At 47.6% G+C, this 18,269-nt stretch overlaps 1 protein-coding gene across 2 annotated transcripts in view; it reads right to left on the bottom strand.

The window, feature by feature from the left end:
• Positions 1 to 18,269, bottom strand: part of FBLN2 (fibulin 2) — an 80,901-nt gene continuing 62,632 nt past the window's right edge. For both annotated transcript variants that reach the window (XM_058812805.1, XM_058812806.1), the window contains 9 exons: positions 14,586 to 14,720; positions 13,396 to 13,533; positions 12,975 to 13,118; positions 8,822 to 8,950; positions 7,846 to 7,971; positions 6,735 to 6,851; positions 5,654 to 5,782; positions 3,369 to 3,492; positions 1 to 1,296 (listed from right to left, as the gene is read on the bottom strand). In XM_058812805.1, coding sequence (XP_058668788.1) covers positions 939 to 1,296; positions 3,369 to 3,492; positions 5,654 to 5,782; positions 6,735 to 6,851; positions 7,846 to 7,971; positions 8,822 to 8,950; positions 12,975 to 13,118; positions 13,396 to 13,533; positions 14,586 to 14,720 — 1,400 coding nt within the window. In that variant the 3' untranslated portion in view covers positions 1 to 938. The remainder of the gene's footprint in view (positions 1,297 to 3,368; positions 3,493 to 5,653; positions 5,783 to 6,734; positions 6,852 to 7,845; positions 7,972 to 8,821; positions 8,951 to 12,974; positions 13,119 to 13,395; positions 13,534 to 14,585; positions 14,721 to 18,269) is intronic.

The following is an 18,269-nucleotide window of genomic DNA, read 5'->3' as shown; positions in this document are numbered from 1 at the left end:
TTTCACTGGCATTTTTCATTTGGCAACACCACTGAAGGCATTTTCCTGAAGCAGAGAAGCAAATCCCTTTTTTGTCTATTTAAAACTGCAAGTTATTACTCAGGGACATGCCCAAGCTTTTAAACAAGGAGCAGTAATTATTATTTCATTATTTCCATTTGGACATTCCTTTAAGAATTACAAAGCTTCACATCTGCACTTACATATCATAGAGTGAGGAACAGAGGAACACCAACACTTTCAAAGACAACTACTAAAAATGGCAACGCGAGCTTTTACCTTAAAGTGTAACATTCTGGCAAGGCCTTGGTCTTGCAAATATTCAGCACGTGAGCATTCCTACTAAAGCAAGATTCATCCATAGGCTTTTTCACTGGTGGAGTTTCCTTTTATTCATATATATATTAAGGCAACATATTATGAAAGTTGGAAGGAGGAAAATAACCTGGGAGCAGGAGGTGGGGTCCCCATCAGTGTCCGTGGATGGCCCTGGACTCAGCACCTCAGCAGAGACACCCCAGTGAGGCCGCTGGCCCGGCCAAACCAGAACTTTGTGTCAGAAAGACGAAATCATTCCATGTTTTTTTTCCCAGTATTCCCACATGAACACCTTCCCTCTCTAGTGCAATACCCTGCAGAAGTGACTACACCTAAAAATAATTGCTAAGAAAAGGTTCCAGCATTTATCACAAGGTCTGTACTGCCTTTCTAACCCTTCCTTTGTTCGCTGGCAGATGATGATGTACAGAATTGCATAGGAAAACAGAACATAAAAAGATAAAAATTAACTTAATTTACACAACCAATAAGAAAGTTTAAAGCAACGAAAGAAAAATAATATAAAGGCTAGATACATGAAATGCCAGTTCAACGGTATTAAGCTTTGGTAGAACAGTTAAAGAGCATAGCACCAATAAAATCCAACGTCAGCAAAGGCTTCAGTAGGCATGAGCTGTGATGAAAATGTAGATTTTGGCAAGAAAAGTGGTGTAGGTTCCCTGGCGCCAGAGTTTCATTTCCACATCCAGCAGGAAGTCCTTGGGCTCCTTGACCTGGCGCTGCAGGTAGACGATGCCGGTGTAGGCGTTGAGCCGGCGCGTGCTGAAGAAGCCCTCCTCGTTGCCCCGGGTGATGGTGAGCGCGATGCTGTCCCCGGCGTAGGCGGGCGAGGGCCCGATGCGGAAGATGTGCGCGGGCACCACGATGTTGGTCTGGAAGTTGAGCTGGTAGTAGGTGATGCGCACCGGCGTGTTCTGGCACTCCAGGTAGTTGAAGCAGTTGATGCGCTCACACCTCCTGGGGAAAGAGGAGAGAGGCACCTTCAGCGGCCAGGGAACAGCAGGGAAAAACCTGAAAGCCTGGGGGCACTGCCAAGGATCGGACTGACTGATGTTGTGGTGTGATGTAATAGCCTGTCTCAGTCATCCTGGTCCTTTCCCCAGGTGTGCCAATCACCTCTCCCTTCCCCTCCTTTGCTCTCTGCTAAGTGCTGTCCGTCAACCTTGGCATTCCAGAAAGGGCGTTGTGTGATTGGCAGAGTTCAAAAGATGCCTCTCAGCCCTGGGGACATTGGGCCACCAGGTGTCATTTGTCCCCTGAGACTTCTCCCCCTTACCTCATTGGTGGGACCCCTACCCCTTCCCTGCCCTTCTCCCTGGGCTTAAAAGACATTGCAACCACATGGTTCCTTGGTTCTGTTGGAGCTGTTGCTGGATTCAGAGGCCTGTAGGCCAGAATAAAGCTCTGGATCGAAACCCTCCAGCAGAACCGACTCCTTTTCCTTCACCATCACCTAAAGCCTTTCCACCAGAGGTAAACCTGAGCTCCCGCATGCCTGGACTTCTCCCACGCACCCAGCTGCAGCATCCAGCCAGCCAGAGGTGTCTCTGAGGTGAAAACACCACACATCCAGCCAGCCAAAGGTGTCTCTGAGGTGAAACCACCACAGCTGCCGCCTTTGATCAAGCAGCAAGGGCCAGACAAGCCCAGGCATGTTCCATCCGGCTATATTGGTATTTAATTCCAATACCTTAGGATTTCAGCTTTTATATTTTTCATACATTTGTAATCCTGCAATTCTTTAGTGTATAACTCTAAACTCCACACCCAGTGTCAGCTGCAGCTTTCCCATTTTGGGCAGACACAACAATTCCTCTCTGGGCCTGGCAATCAAGGACACCTCACTGCCTCAGGCCCCCAGAAATGGAAACAAGTGAGTTTGGGGGGAACAAACTTGGGGTAAATGACTTCATTATCTGAAGCTGTATTTGGAAGATTAACCCCCAATATGCAAATGGACCAAACTTATAAAAGTATAAAAACCTGTGACCTGTGACTAGACATTTTGGGTGTAGCCCCTGGGGGGTTTTTTTCTGCCCTAAATGTACCTGAAGGCCCTTCAATAAATATAACAGCTTTTTATTCTCTTAGTTTTGTCTGGCCTCTGTTGTAGGTAGTCCCACCAGGACAAACGGCATTCCCAGACCTCAGTGTGTGATCACAGCTGCTTGTTCTGCGCTGCCAGTGCCCAGGACACCTCTGGGTGTGCAGCTGAGAGCAGCACAGCCCGAGGCACAGATCACAGCCTGGGGAGAGCGAGGGGAAGCTCCACAGGAACAGCCAAGCCAGGCTGAACGGCACAGAGCTGGGCTGGGGAGCCAGGGGCTCATCACCAGCAGGGCTGGGGCACTGCTCCAAGAAAACAACAATGAGACCCCTTGAAAAGGTACCTAAAACACCTTGGGAAACAAACTCTTCAACTGGCAAAGCTGCTCAGTTCTGTAAGGCAGGAAAAGTATGTTTTAAGCCATAAGCAACTAAATATTGGTTCCCAAAGCACTGGCAGCCACCAAGGCAGAAAATGGGCAGGGAGATTTTGGGGCTCCTGAGCCCCAGCTGCTGAGGAGCTGGGGATGTGCCATTCCCAGAATCCTGTGGCCTGGCAAGCTCAATATCCTGCTCCCTTTCAACATTCCCTGAGGAACTGCAATGTGAGTATTGAGCAGGGAGCCCCAAACCCCCTGTCAAAGTGGAGCACGGAGCAGCCTGGCTGCTCCTGCTCTGATACAAACAGCACAGAAGATCGTGCTTTAAAAATTAATTATAAACAGAGCCATTTTAGAGCTGCAAGGAGAGCTGCAGGCTCTGGTCTCTGCTGTTCCAGCAGCAGCTCAGGGCAAACAGGGGCTCCAGGGCTTGAGAGAATGAAGGATAACCAGACACAAACTCTGCATGGGGAAGGTTTATGAGCTCCAGGTACCAAAGCAGCCTTTCAGAGCTCTGAGCACCCACAGTCACCCACAAAGGAAGCACCACAGAGCAGCAGAGGCACTGGGCTGGCTCTGGTGCTGCCCCAGGGCCATACTCACATGTCAGACACCTTCCTGTAGTTGGAAGGGCACTCGAAGGACAGGCAGCGGAAGCTGCCCTGGATGTTGTAGCAAGTCTCTGCAGATGAACAGTTGTGGCTTCCTATTGCACACTCATCAATATCTAAGAAGAAATGCAAGAAAAAGATGTTCTAAGTTCAAAAGTAAGAATTAGTTCCTAGTATTTTTCAGGAATAAACAAACCCCACAGGATATAATTGAGCCATGCTAAAAGACAACAGGAACTTCTCACTGATTTTGAGACTGGAGAAAGCTGGGCTGTGCCAGAAGAATGCATCTGGGCATGAAGGTAGCTCTGGATTAAAGCAGAGCAACTAAAATAAATATGGAGATAAAGCAAGCAAAGGCAAAGTGGTCACTGCTGTCCTACAGGATCCAGGAGATGTGGAACATGGGAACTCAGAACAACCCTTCAGAACAAGGCACAGAGTTCAGAAAACCTAAATAAAAGTATCTCCCCATAATGAGATGTAATTACAGAAAACATAATAAAGAGCACTTAAAAGCTCCAAAGAATAATGTGGCTACCTAAATAACACACAGCCACAAGCCCAAGCCATGGGCCTGACAATGCTGGAAGCCAGATGCAGAGACAAGGATCCAGCCTGAGCAGGAAGCATTGGCAGAGCCCTGGCAGTCATACTGTGTACTCCCAAACGTCTAGACAATGCACAGAGGCTTTAAAATGAAATAAATTCCAACAGACAAGGCATGTGGACTGTGTAGGGCCCTGCAGCTCTGCCAATTCTCAGAGAGCAGAGACTCTTAGAGGGAAATCACAGCCTTCCACTCCCTCCATTCCCCTGGGATGAGAACTGATCTCACACACTGAACTGGCTGGTTTAAAAGTCTTGCAAAGAAAAGTATACAATAGGAAATAGGAGGGAATCAAAGTCAAGTAAATCCCTTGCTGGTTCTCAGCAGTGCCCGCAGGTGAAAAGAAAATTTCTTCCATATTGCAATCATTGTCATGAAAGCACTCCCTGTACCACTCTGGCTGAGCTGCAAAACACCACAGGCAGTTTCTGCAAAAAAGATCCATATGTTGGGCCATGAGATACAACTCATCTTTTGAAAATAGGGTACAAGGAACATTCCACCAGTAACTCTTCAGAACTGGTCAGATGATGAGCAACTGGAGCCAGATCTTTAGCTGGGGGGGAACCAACATCATCTCCCTGCACGAGGAGCCAACAACAGAGCCAACACCAACCCAGCCTTCCTTTGACCACATTTTCAGACACATCTCAGTATCTGCCCAAAACTGTGCCTACAGACCTGCAGAGCTCCAAAAAGGGGTATATCCAGGGGAGCTGCAGTTTTCTAAAGGTGAACTTTATGTAAGAATTTAAGTGCACATGGATATTACTGCAATCATACTTAAAAATACATTTGAAAATATTTTAAAATGTTTCTAAAGGATTTTAATTGTCATTTCATCTGCTTCACTGCTCCACAGTCGTGATTAAGTACGCTCATGCTGCTCAGGATTTACACAGAGAAAATTCACTGCGGTTAGCAGTCAGAATTCAAGCACAGGAGATACACAACCAAATTCTTCATTACATGAAGGGTTCCTGAAAGAGCCAGGGCAGGAAATGCCTGGCAGTTGGTGTAAGGGCTGCAGGAATGTGCAGAGGACTAAAGGTAATCAGATCCTCCATCAGGTTACACAGGCAGTGCATCGTTTGCAAAGGGGGGCTCAGCTCAGAACCACACAGCTGCACACCAGATGAAAACCACCCGACTCCCAGGAGACATCTCCACAATTCTGAGGAAAAGGGGTGTGTGAGGGGAGGGTACTTGTCATTTCACTAACATTTGTTAATGCCAGCACAATTAAGCTTAGGTGACACTGCTGGATGGCCAAGTTTCAATTACAGCACCAACATTTAATCTCCCAGTTTTCTGGAGAGGAAAACTGTAACTCATAAAGCAGCCACAGATTTCTGCATCTGGCACCTCTAATACCCCTGATCATTGAGTGCTGTTCCAAGGTGCACACACAGCTCACGTGAGCCATCAAGTGCCTCAGTTTGAGGGATGAAGTGGGCTCATGGGGAATTCACTGAAGCAATTAGCTCACGCTGACAGCTCAGTTACCACAGCGCTTTCCTCTAGCACAGGAAAACTGACTTTGCAGACACCAATATTTGGCAACTTTGTCGAAGACTGACTTTGGAACAGCGACTGATCCAAAACATGGGGGTCTGACTGAGCAGCTGCAATGGCTGAGCTCACTGCAAGGCTGTGAGTGCTGTTACCTCTGCAGGTCCTGCCGTTGGCTGCCATGGTGTAGCCCTGCTCAGGACAGGCGCACTGGTAGCTGCCGGGCACGTTGACGCAGCGGAAGGTGCAGAGGATGCCGGCGCTCTGCGCGCACTCGTCAATGTCTGTGCAAAGATCACAATCACAGCCCAGCACACAAAACAGACAGAACACACCAAAAAAAAAAAACACAGATCTGCAAAGGCAGGCTGCAGGACACCAGGAAACTCTCACCTGACACATTTATAACATATTGCTAAATGTGAGCATAACCATGGAGGTCTGGCATTGCTCTGGTGCTTTCTGAAATGCTGAACACCAGCCTGCTCCCAGAAATACTGGCTGCAAGCAGTACCCACTCATGGGAAGGAATAATGAGGGGGGGCATGTCTGAGTTTGAAGCACTATCTCTCTCTGGTGCCTCTGTAATTGAGAGAATCATGGAATCACAGACTGGCTCAGGCTGGAAGGAAGCTCAAAGCTCATTCCCCTCCTTGCCATGGGCAGGGACACCTTCCACAAGACCAGGCTGAACCTGGCTTTGAACACTCCAGGGATGTTAAATCTCTCTGGTCAACCTGTGCCAGGGCCTCACTCCCCTTTCAGCAATGCATTTTTCACCAGGCTTCCCTGTGCTAGGAAGGGTGTTGGCTTCTTCACCATTCCTTAAACAGAGACTCCCCAGTGTGTCAGTGCTGGTAACTTCAGCTGAAGAGGTAAACCATTCCTCTCCATTCTGACACTCTGCTCCTCATTCACTACGAGCAGCAGCCAGAGCAAGCCTTCACTCAGCAGTGCAGGTGTTCATTGATGCAATACAGGAATATCTTCCCACCCGATTTCTTCAGTCAGCTCTGCCCCCATGAAAGCATTACAACAACCTCCCTGGCTGTGCAGTCCCACAGGTGTGCTCCACCCACTGAACTGCCCTGTGCAGCAGCTGAGGGACCTTCTGCAGCCTCTGTGGCAGCTGTAGCTCACAACGATCCTCAGGCACCACCTGCAGCATCAGGGGTCAGAGAGTTCCTGCTACAGAGAATAAACACACACCCCTGCCCTGGTGAGGCAGCACCTTACCTTTACAGGAATGCCCATCCTCTGCCAGCTGGAAGCCTTGCCTGCAGTAGCACTGGTAGGAGCCATACACATTGGCACACTCCTGGCTGCAGGGACTGTTATCACATTCATTCACATCTGCATCCAAAAACAAACATACAGAGATAGTCACAGTGCCTCAGAACAGCATCTTCCACCCTTTCCTGCCCCTGAAAACCTCTACCTTGCAGCCACAGTGACTAAGGAAGGACTAATTTGTCCCTATTTTTTCTGCTCCCTAGGCAGAATGCCAAGAAGCTGGAGCATGTCTGTTGCACCTGAATTTCATTTCTCCATATGCCAATGGAAACACACACACATGCAGACATTTGTTTCAGACTTCACAGGTTTCAGTTCACTAAAATATGTAACTGTTGCCCTAAAAAAATCATGGAGAACTCAAAAATTTTCCATTCAATTCAAAGTCGCTTTTTGTAAGTTTTGTCACTACCAAGTTTCATCTTTATCCAAATTTCAATGATTTCCTGTTTTAACTTTGTTCTGTTCTCCTGTCATCTGAAAGGAAAGCAAAGAGTACATGGGGAAAGAAAGAAAAGGGAGAAACTTGCTGACACTCATCTGACAACTCCAGTGTTTGAGGAACGTTTGAAGGAGCTAAGACTGTTTAGCCTGGAGAAGAGGAGGCTTAGGGGTGACCTTATTGCTCTCTACAACTTCCTGAAGGGAGGTTGCAGACAGGTGGGGTCAGTCTCTTCCACTGGGCAGCACTGACAGAACCAGAGGACACAGTCTCCAGCTACGTCAGGGAAGGTACAGGCTGAATATTAGGGAGAAAATTTTCACCAAAAGAATAAAGTACTGGAATGCTCTTCCCAGGGAGGTGGTAGAATCACCATCTCTGGATGTGTTTAAAAAACAACTGGACATGGCCCTTGGTGCTATAGTCTAGCTGAGGTGTTAGGGCATAGGTTGGACTTGATGATCTGAGAGGTGTCTTCCAACCTCATATTCGGTTATTCTGTGACTGCAAATCTGAGCACACAAAGGTCACTGCCTTTGTATTTCACCTCAAGGCCTCCTCCCAGGTCCCCAGTTCCCCAGCAGCTCGTTCCCCACGGAGGAGCAGCGGTACCTTCGCAGTGCTTGCCGTCGTAGGAGAGGCGGAAGCCAGAGGAGCAGGAGCAGTGGTAGGAGCCAGGCGTGTTCTCACACGTGTGCTGGCACAGCCGCCCAGGGTAGTTCCAGCACTCATTGATGTCTGCAGCAACAAGAGCAAACCCACAGTCAGCTGAGGGACACGAGCAAACGAGGTGCAGGAGGGGATTTTTTAAAGTGTCAGAGATTGGTTTTGTAGAGCGTGAAGTGCCGAAAGCTCGGGTTGGAGGCTGTGAGACTCCGAGCTCTGATTGCTGCACAGGGGGGACAAAAGACAAAGTGCTGTATCATGGCTCTTGGGAGGACAGTGCTGGAACCTTCAGACAGACAAACTGCCACAGCAGAGAAGCACAACCCACAGGGAAGGACTCTGCAGATGGTTTAAGTGACAACCTGCGGTTAAGGCAAGCCAAGGGCGGCTGGTCCCAAATCCCAGCTGGGAGTGACAGAGCCCTGCGTGTGCTGCACAGCCCAGCCCTGGAGGTGATGGCACCCTCTTCTGAGGCACTGCACAGCACAGCCCGGGCTGCAGGGGTGCTGAGCACTGCACAACATGGACTGCGGTGGTGCTGAGCATGGCACACCTCAGACTGCAATGGTGCTGAGCACGGCACAACTCAGACTGCAGTGGTGCTGAGCACTGCACAACTCAGACTGCAATGGTGCTGAGCATGGCATAAATCAGACTGCAGTGGTGCTGAGCACAGCACAACTCAGACTGCAATGGTGCTGAGCATGGCACACCTCAGACTGCAATGATGCTGAGCACTGCACAGCTCATGCTGCAGTGGTGCTGAGCACTGCGCAGCTCATGCTGCAATGGTGCTGAGCACTGCACACCTCAGGGTGCAGAGGTGCTGAGCACGGCACAGCTCATGCTGCAGGGGTGCTGAGCACTGCCTCGGGCCCAGGCCCAGGCAGGGGTCGCTGCCTGCCCTCCGAGCCCCACGTACCGATGCAGCTGCGGCTGAAGGCGTCGTACTGATAGCCCGTCCTGCAGTCACAGCGATAGCCCCCGGGCAGGTTGTGGCACAGCTGCCCCTCTCCACACCGGTGCACCCCAGTCTGGCACTCGTCCACATCTGCAGAGCCAGAAAGGGCATCAGCATCAGTACAGTCTGCTTAAAACCAGTGTTTGTAAAGAGACACAAAAAGGTCCATTAATGGCAGGGTTAGAAACTGGACAGGAGAAATACCACCAGCTTCTCCCTCCGTGCTCTTCTCAGGGGCAGTTGAGTCAAACCTGGGAAAAGCAGAGCCTTACCTTCATAGTGAAAATGGTAACTGGACTTGCAATGGGGTTCTCCCAGTATATTCTGCATTTCAGTGTAAGCACACTTTGATTATGATCAAACCATGACATTTAAACACCCCATTCTGATGTTCTGCTATTCCATGAGTCACACTAAGCCATTTAAAGCAAAACAAGAACCAGCCAGAAATTCTGCTCATCCCTTCAATTAAAGCAATTGCTATTTTCATCTTCACCTGCCCTCTCAGTCTGCTCCTGCTGTCTACCTTTTGCTCTTTCCCAATGTTGATTTTTTTCTTTTCTCAATCAGCTCCCATTTTCATATTCCCCACGGCCTCTCATCCAGAATCCAATACCAACAAATTAGTTGCTTCTCCCCTCACACACATCATTTCCAATCTCATTCAAACATCCTTGGAGGAAGATGAGAGTTTTCAATACAGGCTGATTTACAAGACTTGCAACATAACTAAATAGCTCGTCAGCATCTAACAAATCCCTCCTACCATCTGTGACAAGAAGCATCAAAAAGTCTCATTAACCCTCAGAACTGTGTTTTACTTCAAATATTCCAAGCTCTGCCACTTTCTCAGCCAACATATCCTGTTTTTTTCCTATTGTTCACATCTTCAATTACTTTTACAACCCAAATCCCTGTTCATGTAATTGTGGAACCTCGTCCAACTGGGACTCCTGCTTCAGATGCATTTGCAGGGGGCTTTGGCCACAAGCCATGGCAGGCAGGGCACTGAGGAGAGGGGCACCTGACCAGGCCATGGTGGGAAGAGTGGGGTAATGGGAATTAGCAGTATGCTAACAGGACTATCCTGTATTAGGTTAAGTTTCCAGTTCTTGTTTCCAGCTGGCTCCATGCCTAGTTCATGTAAGGTCAGGTTCTGAGCTCACCTTTGTGATTGTACCTGTGTCCCTGTACCTGTCTGCATTTGCCCTGCCCAGGGATCTTTGGAATCCAGCCTCTGTAACCCGCACCATGTTTTGTTATTTTGGTTATTACAGTTTGTATCTTCTGGGCTATTCCACTGTTCCCATTTCTCATTTATCAGCAGCTCCTCCCGGCCGAGCTCACAGTGAGCTTCTGAGCCCATCTGTAATAATCATAAGGATGGATCTCTAGGCTGGAAATTCACCACACTGCCCTATTTGAATTCATAAATTTGAGCACTGAATCACTTCAGAGGGCTCCTGGGCAGTTCTCCATCACACAAGAGCCTTGGAGAGGCTGCACCCACACAGTCCCTGCTGGCACCGGGGTCAGGGATGGCAGGGAGGGCCCCTCACCATGCAGGAACTCCTGACAGCAACTGAGATTTCTGCTGGAACACCGAGTTACCAGCTTTCTTTTAATCAGAGGTAGCAGCAAAACCAGGGAAGTCTCTAATGCAGATAATTTGTAAAGTAGCAGCTTTATTTGTAACGAACTGATGTGTGCACCCAGTTTGCTAGTTTGTCCAAAATTCTGCATTCCATTACATTCAGACTTTAATTAGTTCTAGGGCATTACACTATCAGAACTGTGCCATATTTCACACTTAGAGCAGTTTTCAGCTAAATCTAAGACGCAGGTTTTAATAACTCATTTGCTAAATCAGAAAATCTGAGCATTTTAAAGACAGATGAATTCTCTAAACAGAGGAGATGACCCTACAAGTGTCGTCTGCTGAAGAAACACGTGCAGATGATGTTTTTACTACTGTGAAATGAATAAATCTGATTCAGGGATCTAATTAGCTATTGTAATGCCTCACAGACACCAGTCTTTATCACAGAGAGAGGAAATTAGGACCATATGCTTTTCTTCTTTCTTCTCTGTGCTCTCTGCCTACTTAAAAAAAAAAAGCCATTCAAAAAAAATACCAAACAACACAGACCAGCAATAGGGACAGAGTGCACACAGCAAAGACAGAGAAATCACTAATTAACATCAGTTATGTTTTCCCAAAATCAAGCTAAAGAAGCCTCCTTATGGCTGCTCCTGAAGAGTGCTGTAAAGCAGAGACTGAAGGCCATCAGGAATCACAATGCATTGTGTTATCTCACTGTGCTCTAGAGCAGAGATGCCGGAGGATTAATGGCAATTTCCTCCTCTCTCCTGGATTTACACACAGTAACTTTTGTTTTTAAGAACAGCTGGGGAGAAAAGCTGGATTCTTTCTGTCCCATCAATTTGAAATTTAGGAACATAACTTGCCCCAGCTATTAGAGAATCACAGAATCATTAAGGATGGAAAGGACCTCCAAGATCACCAAGCCCAGCTGTTGATCCAGCACCACCATGTCCACCACTAAGCCATGTCCCCAAGTGCCACATCCATGTGGTTTTTGGCCACATCCAGGGATGGGGACTGCACCCTTGCCCTTGTGTGCAGAGCATGCAGGGCAAAGGCTGCTGGCACTGCAGCCAGGACAGCTGTGCTGCCCAGGGCTGCCTTGGGGAGAAATGGCATTCAGGGAGCCTCTGGCATGGTGGTCACCCTAAAAACAACCTCGGGTAACCATGCTCCAGGTGGTGCAGCCATCCCCAGCCCAGGTGGCCTGGCTGAGAAAGGACTGATCAAAAGCAGCTGCAGAACTGTGTCTGCACAGAACTGAGGGGGACAGGGCTTTTGGAGCTTCTTTTTGTAAGAACTGAAATATCCCAGGCTGTAACAGGACAGCAAAGAACACTGCACTGCTTTGCCCTGAACTTACAAAACACAGTATTTGGAAGCTTTCTCAATTTCCTCAGTTGCACACATAACCTGTTCCTTCCAAATCTGCTACATCCAAATCTTCTCCACCTTTCCACTGGCCATGCATGGTCTGGATAGTCCAGGGGGCAAATGAGGGGAGGCAGAGGATAATGAAGAGCAAAAAGGTGAATGCAGAAATATCTGTGGAAATGGGGTCTGGCTGTACCACCGGTGGGCACTACAAGCTGCTCACCATGGCCAAATTAATGGCTCTCAACACAGTTCCCACCCACCTGCAGCACTACAAAGCACATTTTGTTAATCTGCTATCCTTCCTTTATTCCAGGGGAAGGTAGGTAAAAACCACTGGGATACCACCACTAAGCAAACTGCTGCTTTGTCATTACTTTTTTTCTTTTCCCCCACTGTCATTTCAGGATTTCCTATTTTATGTAACCTGAAACATGGGGAATCTGAGAACACCCAGCCAGCCCTGCCTTGGGCACCAGGGACTGAGCTTCCCAGCCCTTGGTGCCTCATGTGCTCATTTACAAACAAATGCTAACAAGCACTGAAATCTGCTATTCTGAGTCAGTAACTCCCTAAATACACTGTAACAAACACAAATCAGGATCAAGCTGCACGCCAGCCTATATGAATATTTCATATACTCATTCTCCTCAGAACTTTTTTCACACAGTGAGAATTTATCCTAAACACCCTCACAAGTGGATGTAATGGGGAACACCACGCGCAGAACATCCCTACAAAGAAAATCCACTTGGCGCTAGTCTTGTGAGCCCCCAAAACCAGCATGCCCTGTTTACTGCCGATCACTTCACTTCCAGGGAGGTACTACAAAAACCACCTAGGCATTGTGGTCTTGACTGACAGGATGAGCTTAAAAAGTATAAAAACACACTCTCTCCAGAGTGGAAGTCAGTGAAATCTGCAGCCAAAACCAGTTGCTGAGCATACCAAGAGAAACTCCATGGAGCAACGAGACATCAGGATCCTGCAACACAAACAAATCCCAGAGCTGCAGGGACAGCAAACTCCCACTCCTCAAACACATTCAGGAATCTGGAAGTAACCCCAAATATCTCTTTGGGAATGAAACAGAAGTTTCCCCTGGGAGAGCCCCCCAGCCCCAGGCTGCCTCACCGACGCAGCGCGTGCCCTCCTCGTTGGAGTGGTACCCTCTGCTGCAGCTCAGCGTGTTCCTCTGGCACGTGTAGGAGCCCACCGTGTTGATGCAGTTGAATCCTGGCTTACAGGGCTCAGGGAGGGATGTGCACTCATTGATATCTGGTGAAGAACATGAACAGAGCAGTGAAAGATGCTGTGTAACCCTTCTGGTCTGCTTTCTCCCAGCTGTCACTTTTTTTCTTCACTTCAGTTTCTCGTGCTACAAAGACAAGGCTGATGAAGGTCTGCTGTGGGGATAGCTCCAAATTCAACATGCAACTATGGGCAGCAGCATGAAGCTCCCAGCAGGGTTTACAGAAAACTCTATCTCCAAGGGGTCAGTGCACAGCTGCCAGGAGCTGCAGCACAGGGCACAGACCCTGCTGCCCACACTCACCCACACAGTTGCCCTCGGGGTCCTGCAGGAAGCCATCCATGCAGCGCTGCTTGGACTCACAGTAGAAGGAGCCCTCTGTGTTCTGACAAACAAAGTTCACCTTGCAGCTGTGAGTTCCTCTCTGGCACTCATCGATATCTGTTCAGCACACAAAACACCACACTGGGGTGAGCTCAGCTCTACCTTTCAGTGACCTTCATGGACAGCTAACCCCCAGAAAGGAAATTAGGAGGCTTTATTTTAACAGACACGTGTTACCAATGGGAAATCTGAGGGTTAAGTGTGTGTGCTGCTGGACATCACTTCAGGATTTGTAAGGTCCTACAGCAAATTTGATTCAGGTCCCTACTGCCTCATTCACAGCATCTCTTGCAACCCCCAAATACCAAAATATCTGCAGTTTTTTGCAGGCTACTGTAAAACACTTTGTAAATATAATAATCATCTATAATCTAATTTCAAGACTAGAAAGTAAATTAGATTAGTAATAAATGTTAGAGATGCTCTAGAATCGGCCAACAGAACAAGGCATTCACAAAACAGCCTCTTCAAGTAAACCAAGCTTTATTTATGACAGCTGCTTATAAAGGGAGATTTCTGGTAATTTCTATTTTATGGCTTTATGTTCTACATCAAAAGCTAAGCTCTTTCCTTAGGCATCTCTTACTGCAGCTGTCAGGAAACTGTAAAACGTGTAAGTGTAAATAACAGTGAGTTTAGCCCTGAAGGCAGGGCACGTGTGTCCCTTGCACACTCCTGTGCTGCTGTGAGCACTGATGTTCCCTTCTTTGACCCCTACAGGGACAGGGGGTTGAAGAACAACTTCTTAACCCATTCCAAATGGTTACATGTAAATGTAAATTAATGGTGACAAGGATTCTGAACACAGGGAGGATGGGGCTGTCAGCCCCATCTTCCATTCAGGCTGGGAATTTTTGCTGGAATCGTCAACAAACTGCACCAGCTGAGCCAGGTAGAGGAGCTATGGGGGATTCCTCCATCAGGGAGATGTCAAATCCTAATTCAGAAGGTTTTATCCATGTTCTAAGTAATTTACAGTTATCCCTGGAAACCATTTCAAACGAGTGAATGTGCAGGAAGAGCCTGTAAAGCCCAACACCTCTGTGATGAGCAGCCTTTTCTGGCTGCAGCAAGACCAGAGTGCTGTGCAATCCTTTCCCTTCCCTTACCCACACACTCGCCGTCCTTCAGCTCGTGGCCGGGCTGGCAGCTCAGCTCCTGCAGGCAGCGGAAGGAGCCCATGGTGTTGACACAGTGCTCTCTCCTCTGGCAGGTGTGTCTCTCTGTCACACACTCGTTGATGTCTGTGAGGAAGAGGGAACAAATCAGTGCCACAGGGTGCCGAGGGATCTCCCTCTTCCTGCTCTGCTGGAAGGAGCAGAAAGCTCACATGAAGGACACTCAATACAGGCTTTGTTACAGGGCTCTGATGATGGAAGATGCTTTTAGTCCGGGCTCTTCAGTTAGCACAGAGTGACTGAAGAAACACAAATCCCAGGGGGATTTATTTCCTCCTTCTCCCCTCTCCCCAAACGCCACGGGGATGGTGCAGGCACTGGGGACGGGGATGGACAGAACTGAGGAAAGGCAGAGTGGGCAGAGGATTGATGGCCAGCTCGTGGTGAAGGGATGGGAACTCCTGGACAAGGGAATGAGAAAGGGATTAATGCTCCTTGCTTCTCTCCAGGCTTCCACAGCCCAGGGCACTGAGCAGCCCTGCTGCCTCAGGCCAGGCTGGCACTGCCCAGGGATGGAGCTGAGGCTGCCTGTGAGCTGGGCCATGCTGACACCTATTCCCTAAGGAATCAGCACTGGGACTGGATAGGCAGGAACTCATGGAGAGGAACCCTGATAGCTCAATCAAGCCTGTAAATCTGTATTTAGAGCTTTAAAGAGATTTGATTTCAGCAAGTGGAATAGTGAAAAAGTTCTTTTTAAGAAATCACTTGAACACACGATTGCAGAGCATGGGACAGGGAAGGAATATGAAACACCTTTAAAATTATATGTTTTGATAGGCTTGGATGAAATAATCTAAAATTCAGGTTTTGCTTATGTTAATAATGAAAGCTAGAATAGCATGATGAGCAAATACTTAGAAGCAACAAAAAGGGGCAGAGACTAGGAAGAAATTTTCTTGCCAATCTCCACAAAACCTCACACATTCCCAGTTCTATATAAAGCTAAGAATTGCTAGAGCTAACAAAAGCCAAATGTGACCAGCACCATTACCAGTCCTCTGGCTGCTCTGTGCATGAAGCTGTTTTCATACTACACAATAAAGCAAGTATTTTTCGAATCAGATTTTCATTTTGGCTGTAGAACCTCATTCTCAGATAAGTACATCAATATATGACTTCTCCTGTGGGGCACGAAAACAGGAAAAGCCATTCGAAAAGATTTTTGTATTTAAAAATGTGCCAGCTGGTTTTCTAGCAAAGAAATGAGGAGAAGCACCAAAACCCTTCAGTTCCTGGTGGGTTTGGATAACTGGTGATGTGCACTGAGTTTTGCAAGACCTGCATTAGCTTGGTTACATTCCACTTCTCACTTATTCCTATTTTCCTTTTGTGGTTTTTTTTTCTCACTGTTTGCCATTGCCACTCTCCACATGCTCTGGGCTTGCTTTCCAATGCTCCTGGTTAATAATCCACAGCAAGGTCCTGCCCATCACCTGGATCTTTCTACCTGTCCCACATGAAGTCTGAGCTCCTCCACTGAGGGGCAGCTCCCTGCCTGCCCCAAAGCTCCTGCAGGGTTGGTTATGTCCCCCAATGCCTGTGCAGTTTCCCACTTTCTATTAATTGGTGTTATCACAATGGAGTAGAGTAAGAGTAATTTCACAAGTGATCTTGTGGGGGTAGCAAACCTCCCACACAGGCTGGGAGAATATGAGGTGCTGTGGTAGATCCCTCTCACCTACTTAGACTTAGTTCTTTAAAAATTTTTATTTTTTTAGAATTTATTTTAGAGGAAACCAGCAATGGATGGCCACTTAATAGCACCCAAAGCACAGCACTTTCTGCTGGCTGTACCACAGATCTGAGATTATCTGCTCTTGCAAACCACAAAAAGGCTCTCACATAAACAAACTGACAGCATCACACTGCAGCTCATGAGCTTGAGTCAGTGCAGCACACGTCAAAAGGGAAAGTATGTTTGTGACACATGAACCAAAAGGGTAGGAGGCATTCCATGTGATCAGCAGGTGGATATTGAGTAACAGGCATTAAAAAAGTTGTGATTTAACAGAGAGAAAAAAAAAATCTAATTGGATTTCATGTTTCATCTATATTTTTGATTCAATTTTCAAAACTCTGAGTGCTTGAAAAACTATGCAGAACTAGCTGGAACACATCTGAGGAAATTAAAATGACGGAAACTGGCAGATTACAATGCAGTATTCTCATTGTCAATGAAGTTTTGCGCACACGAGACACTGTCAAATCCTTCAGTCTGATTGTGAGCTGGGCTGAGCTGCAAGGCCTGAACCCTGAGCCATGGCCAAGCAAAGTTCTGCTCTGCCTGTCCAGAGTCAGGGCAGGAGTCTCTGGATGTGCCACCAGGCCAGCTGCCAGCCCACCACAGCCCCCTGGCCAGTTTAGCATGCAAACATGCCTGGTTTTGTTAATTTTTCTAAACAAATTCCCAAATTTTCCATAGAATCCAGAGTGCGTGTGACCTGTCTCCCTCCAGTCCTGGAGCCAACTCCACCAGTCAGTAAGAGATGCCTGATAGAGCACTAGGAATAACAGGAGTTATGTTTGCAGTCCCAAATACAGCTAATTCCAACACTGGACCAGCTGTGGTATTCATCCAACCCAATTAAGGCTGTGAGGGAGGGTAAGATGATGTTTTCTTTAAAAAATAGGGGAAAGAGGAAAAATAACACAGTACTATACTGAAAACAAGTCACACGGTTAATTTTTGAGGAATCTACTCAGTCTCTGTGTGTGGCAGCAACATTCCTCACTCTATGTCAGCAAAACCCAGAATGAAATGCAATCATGTAATAACTCTTTTTTCTCCACAGAACTGTTGCTGAAAACAGCAACACACACATGATCCCTGAGCACATCTGCTGCACCCAAGAGCTGGCATTCCTGCCATCAACATTTTACCTACTGCTATTTATTTCAATATGCACTTTGACATCAAAACCCCACTTTGATGCACCTTCTATTAAAAAAGTGAAATGCAGACTTTTCTTGTGCTGCATCTGCGGTTTCTCATTATTTTTTCCTCTCCAAATGGCCCCAGCTCTGTTGGCTTTATGGGACACATCTGTGCAAGGCAGGCACTTTGTTATTTTGCAGCTGCCACCCTGTGGGTGCAGGAATAAAGAGACCATATCGTGCTCCCTGTCAGGAGGGAACTGAGGTGGGAGCAGCAAGGACAGGAGCAGAGCTGTCAGTGTGCAGTGGGTGGTGGGAATGACTTTGCCTCAAAGTCACCAGAAAAGCAACAGTCAGCCTGGCTCTTGTCTCTGGAGAGTACAGAGCTCCTAGCCCAAAGGCATTTCAGTGCCAAAGACACAGAGGGGCTGTGTGAGAGCTGTTTGAACAGCTCTGGGGGGACTCCTCTCTGTGCATGGCTGGCTTTTGGGGAATGCTGGCTGTCTGCTCCTCAATGCACCTGGAGTTACAATTCCCCACCTCTGGCTAAAGGGCACTGCACAGACCACAGATTATCAGCTGCTTTGTGGCTGTGCAAAGATTGCTCCTCCCGTCCCTAAAACATGCAAAGAGTAACATCCTTAAACCAACAAGAATTTGCTAACTAATTACCAAAGGTTTTCTGCTGGAGTTTGAGACAGTTCAAGGTGGAGAGCAAGCTGCTGGGCTGGAAAGGAT

The sequence above is a fragment of the Ammospiza caudacuta genome, chromosome 12, assembly GCF_027887145.1.
Source record: "Ammospiza caudacuta isolate bAmmCau1 chromosome 12, bAmmCau1.pri, whole genome shotgun sequence".
Lineage (NCBI taxonomy): Eukaryota > Metazoa > Chordata > Aves > Passeriformes > Passerellidae > Ammospiza > Ammospiza caudacuta.
This window is presented reverse-complemented; position numbering and strand designations above follow the sequence as displayed.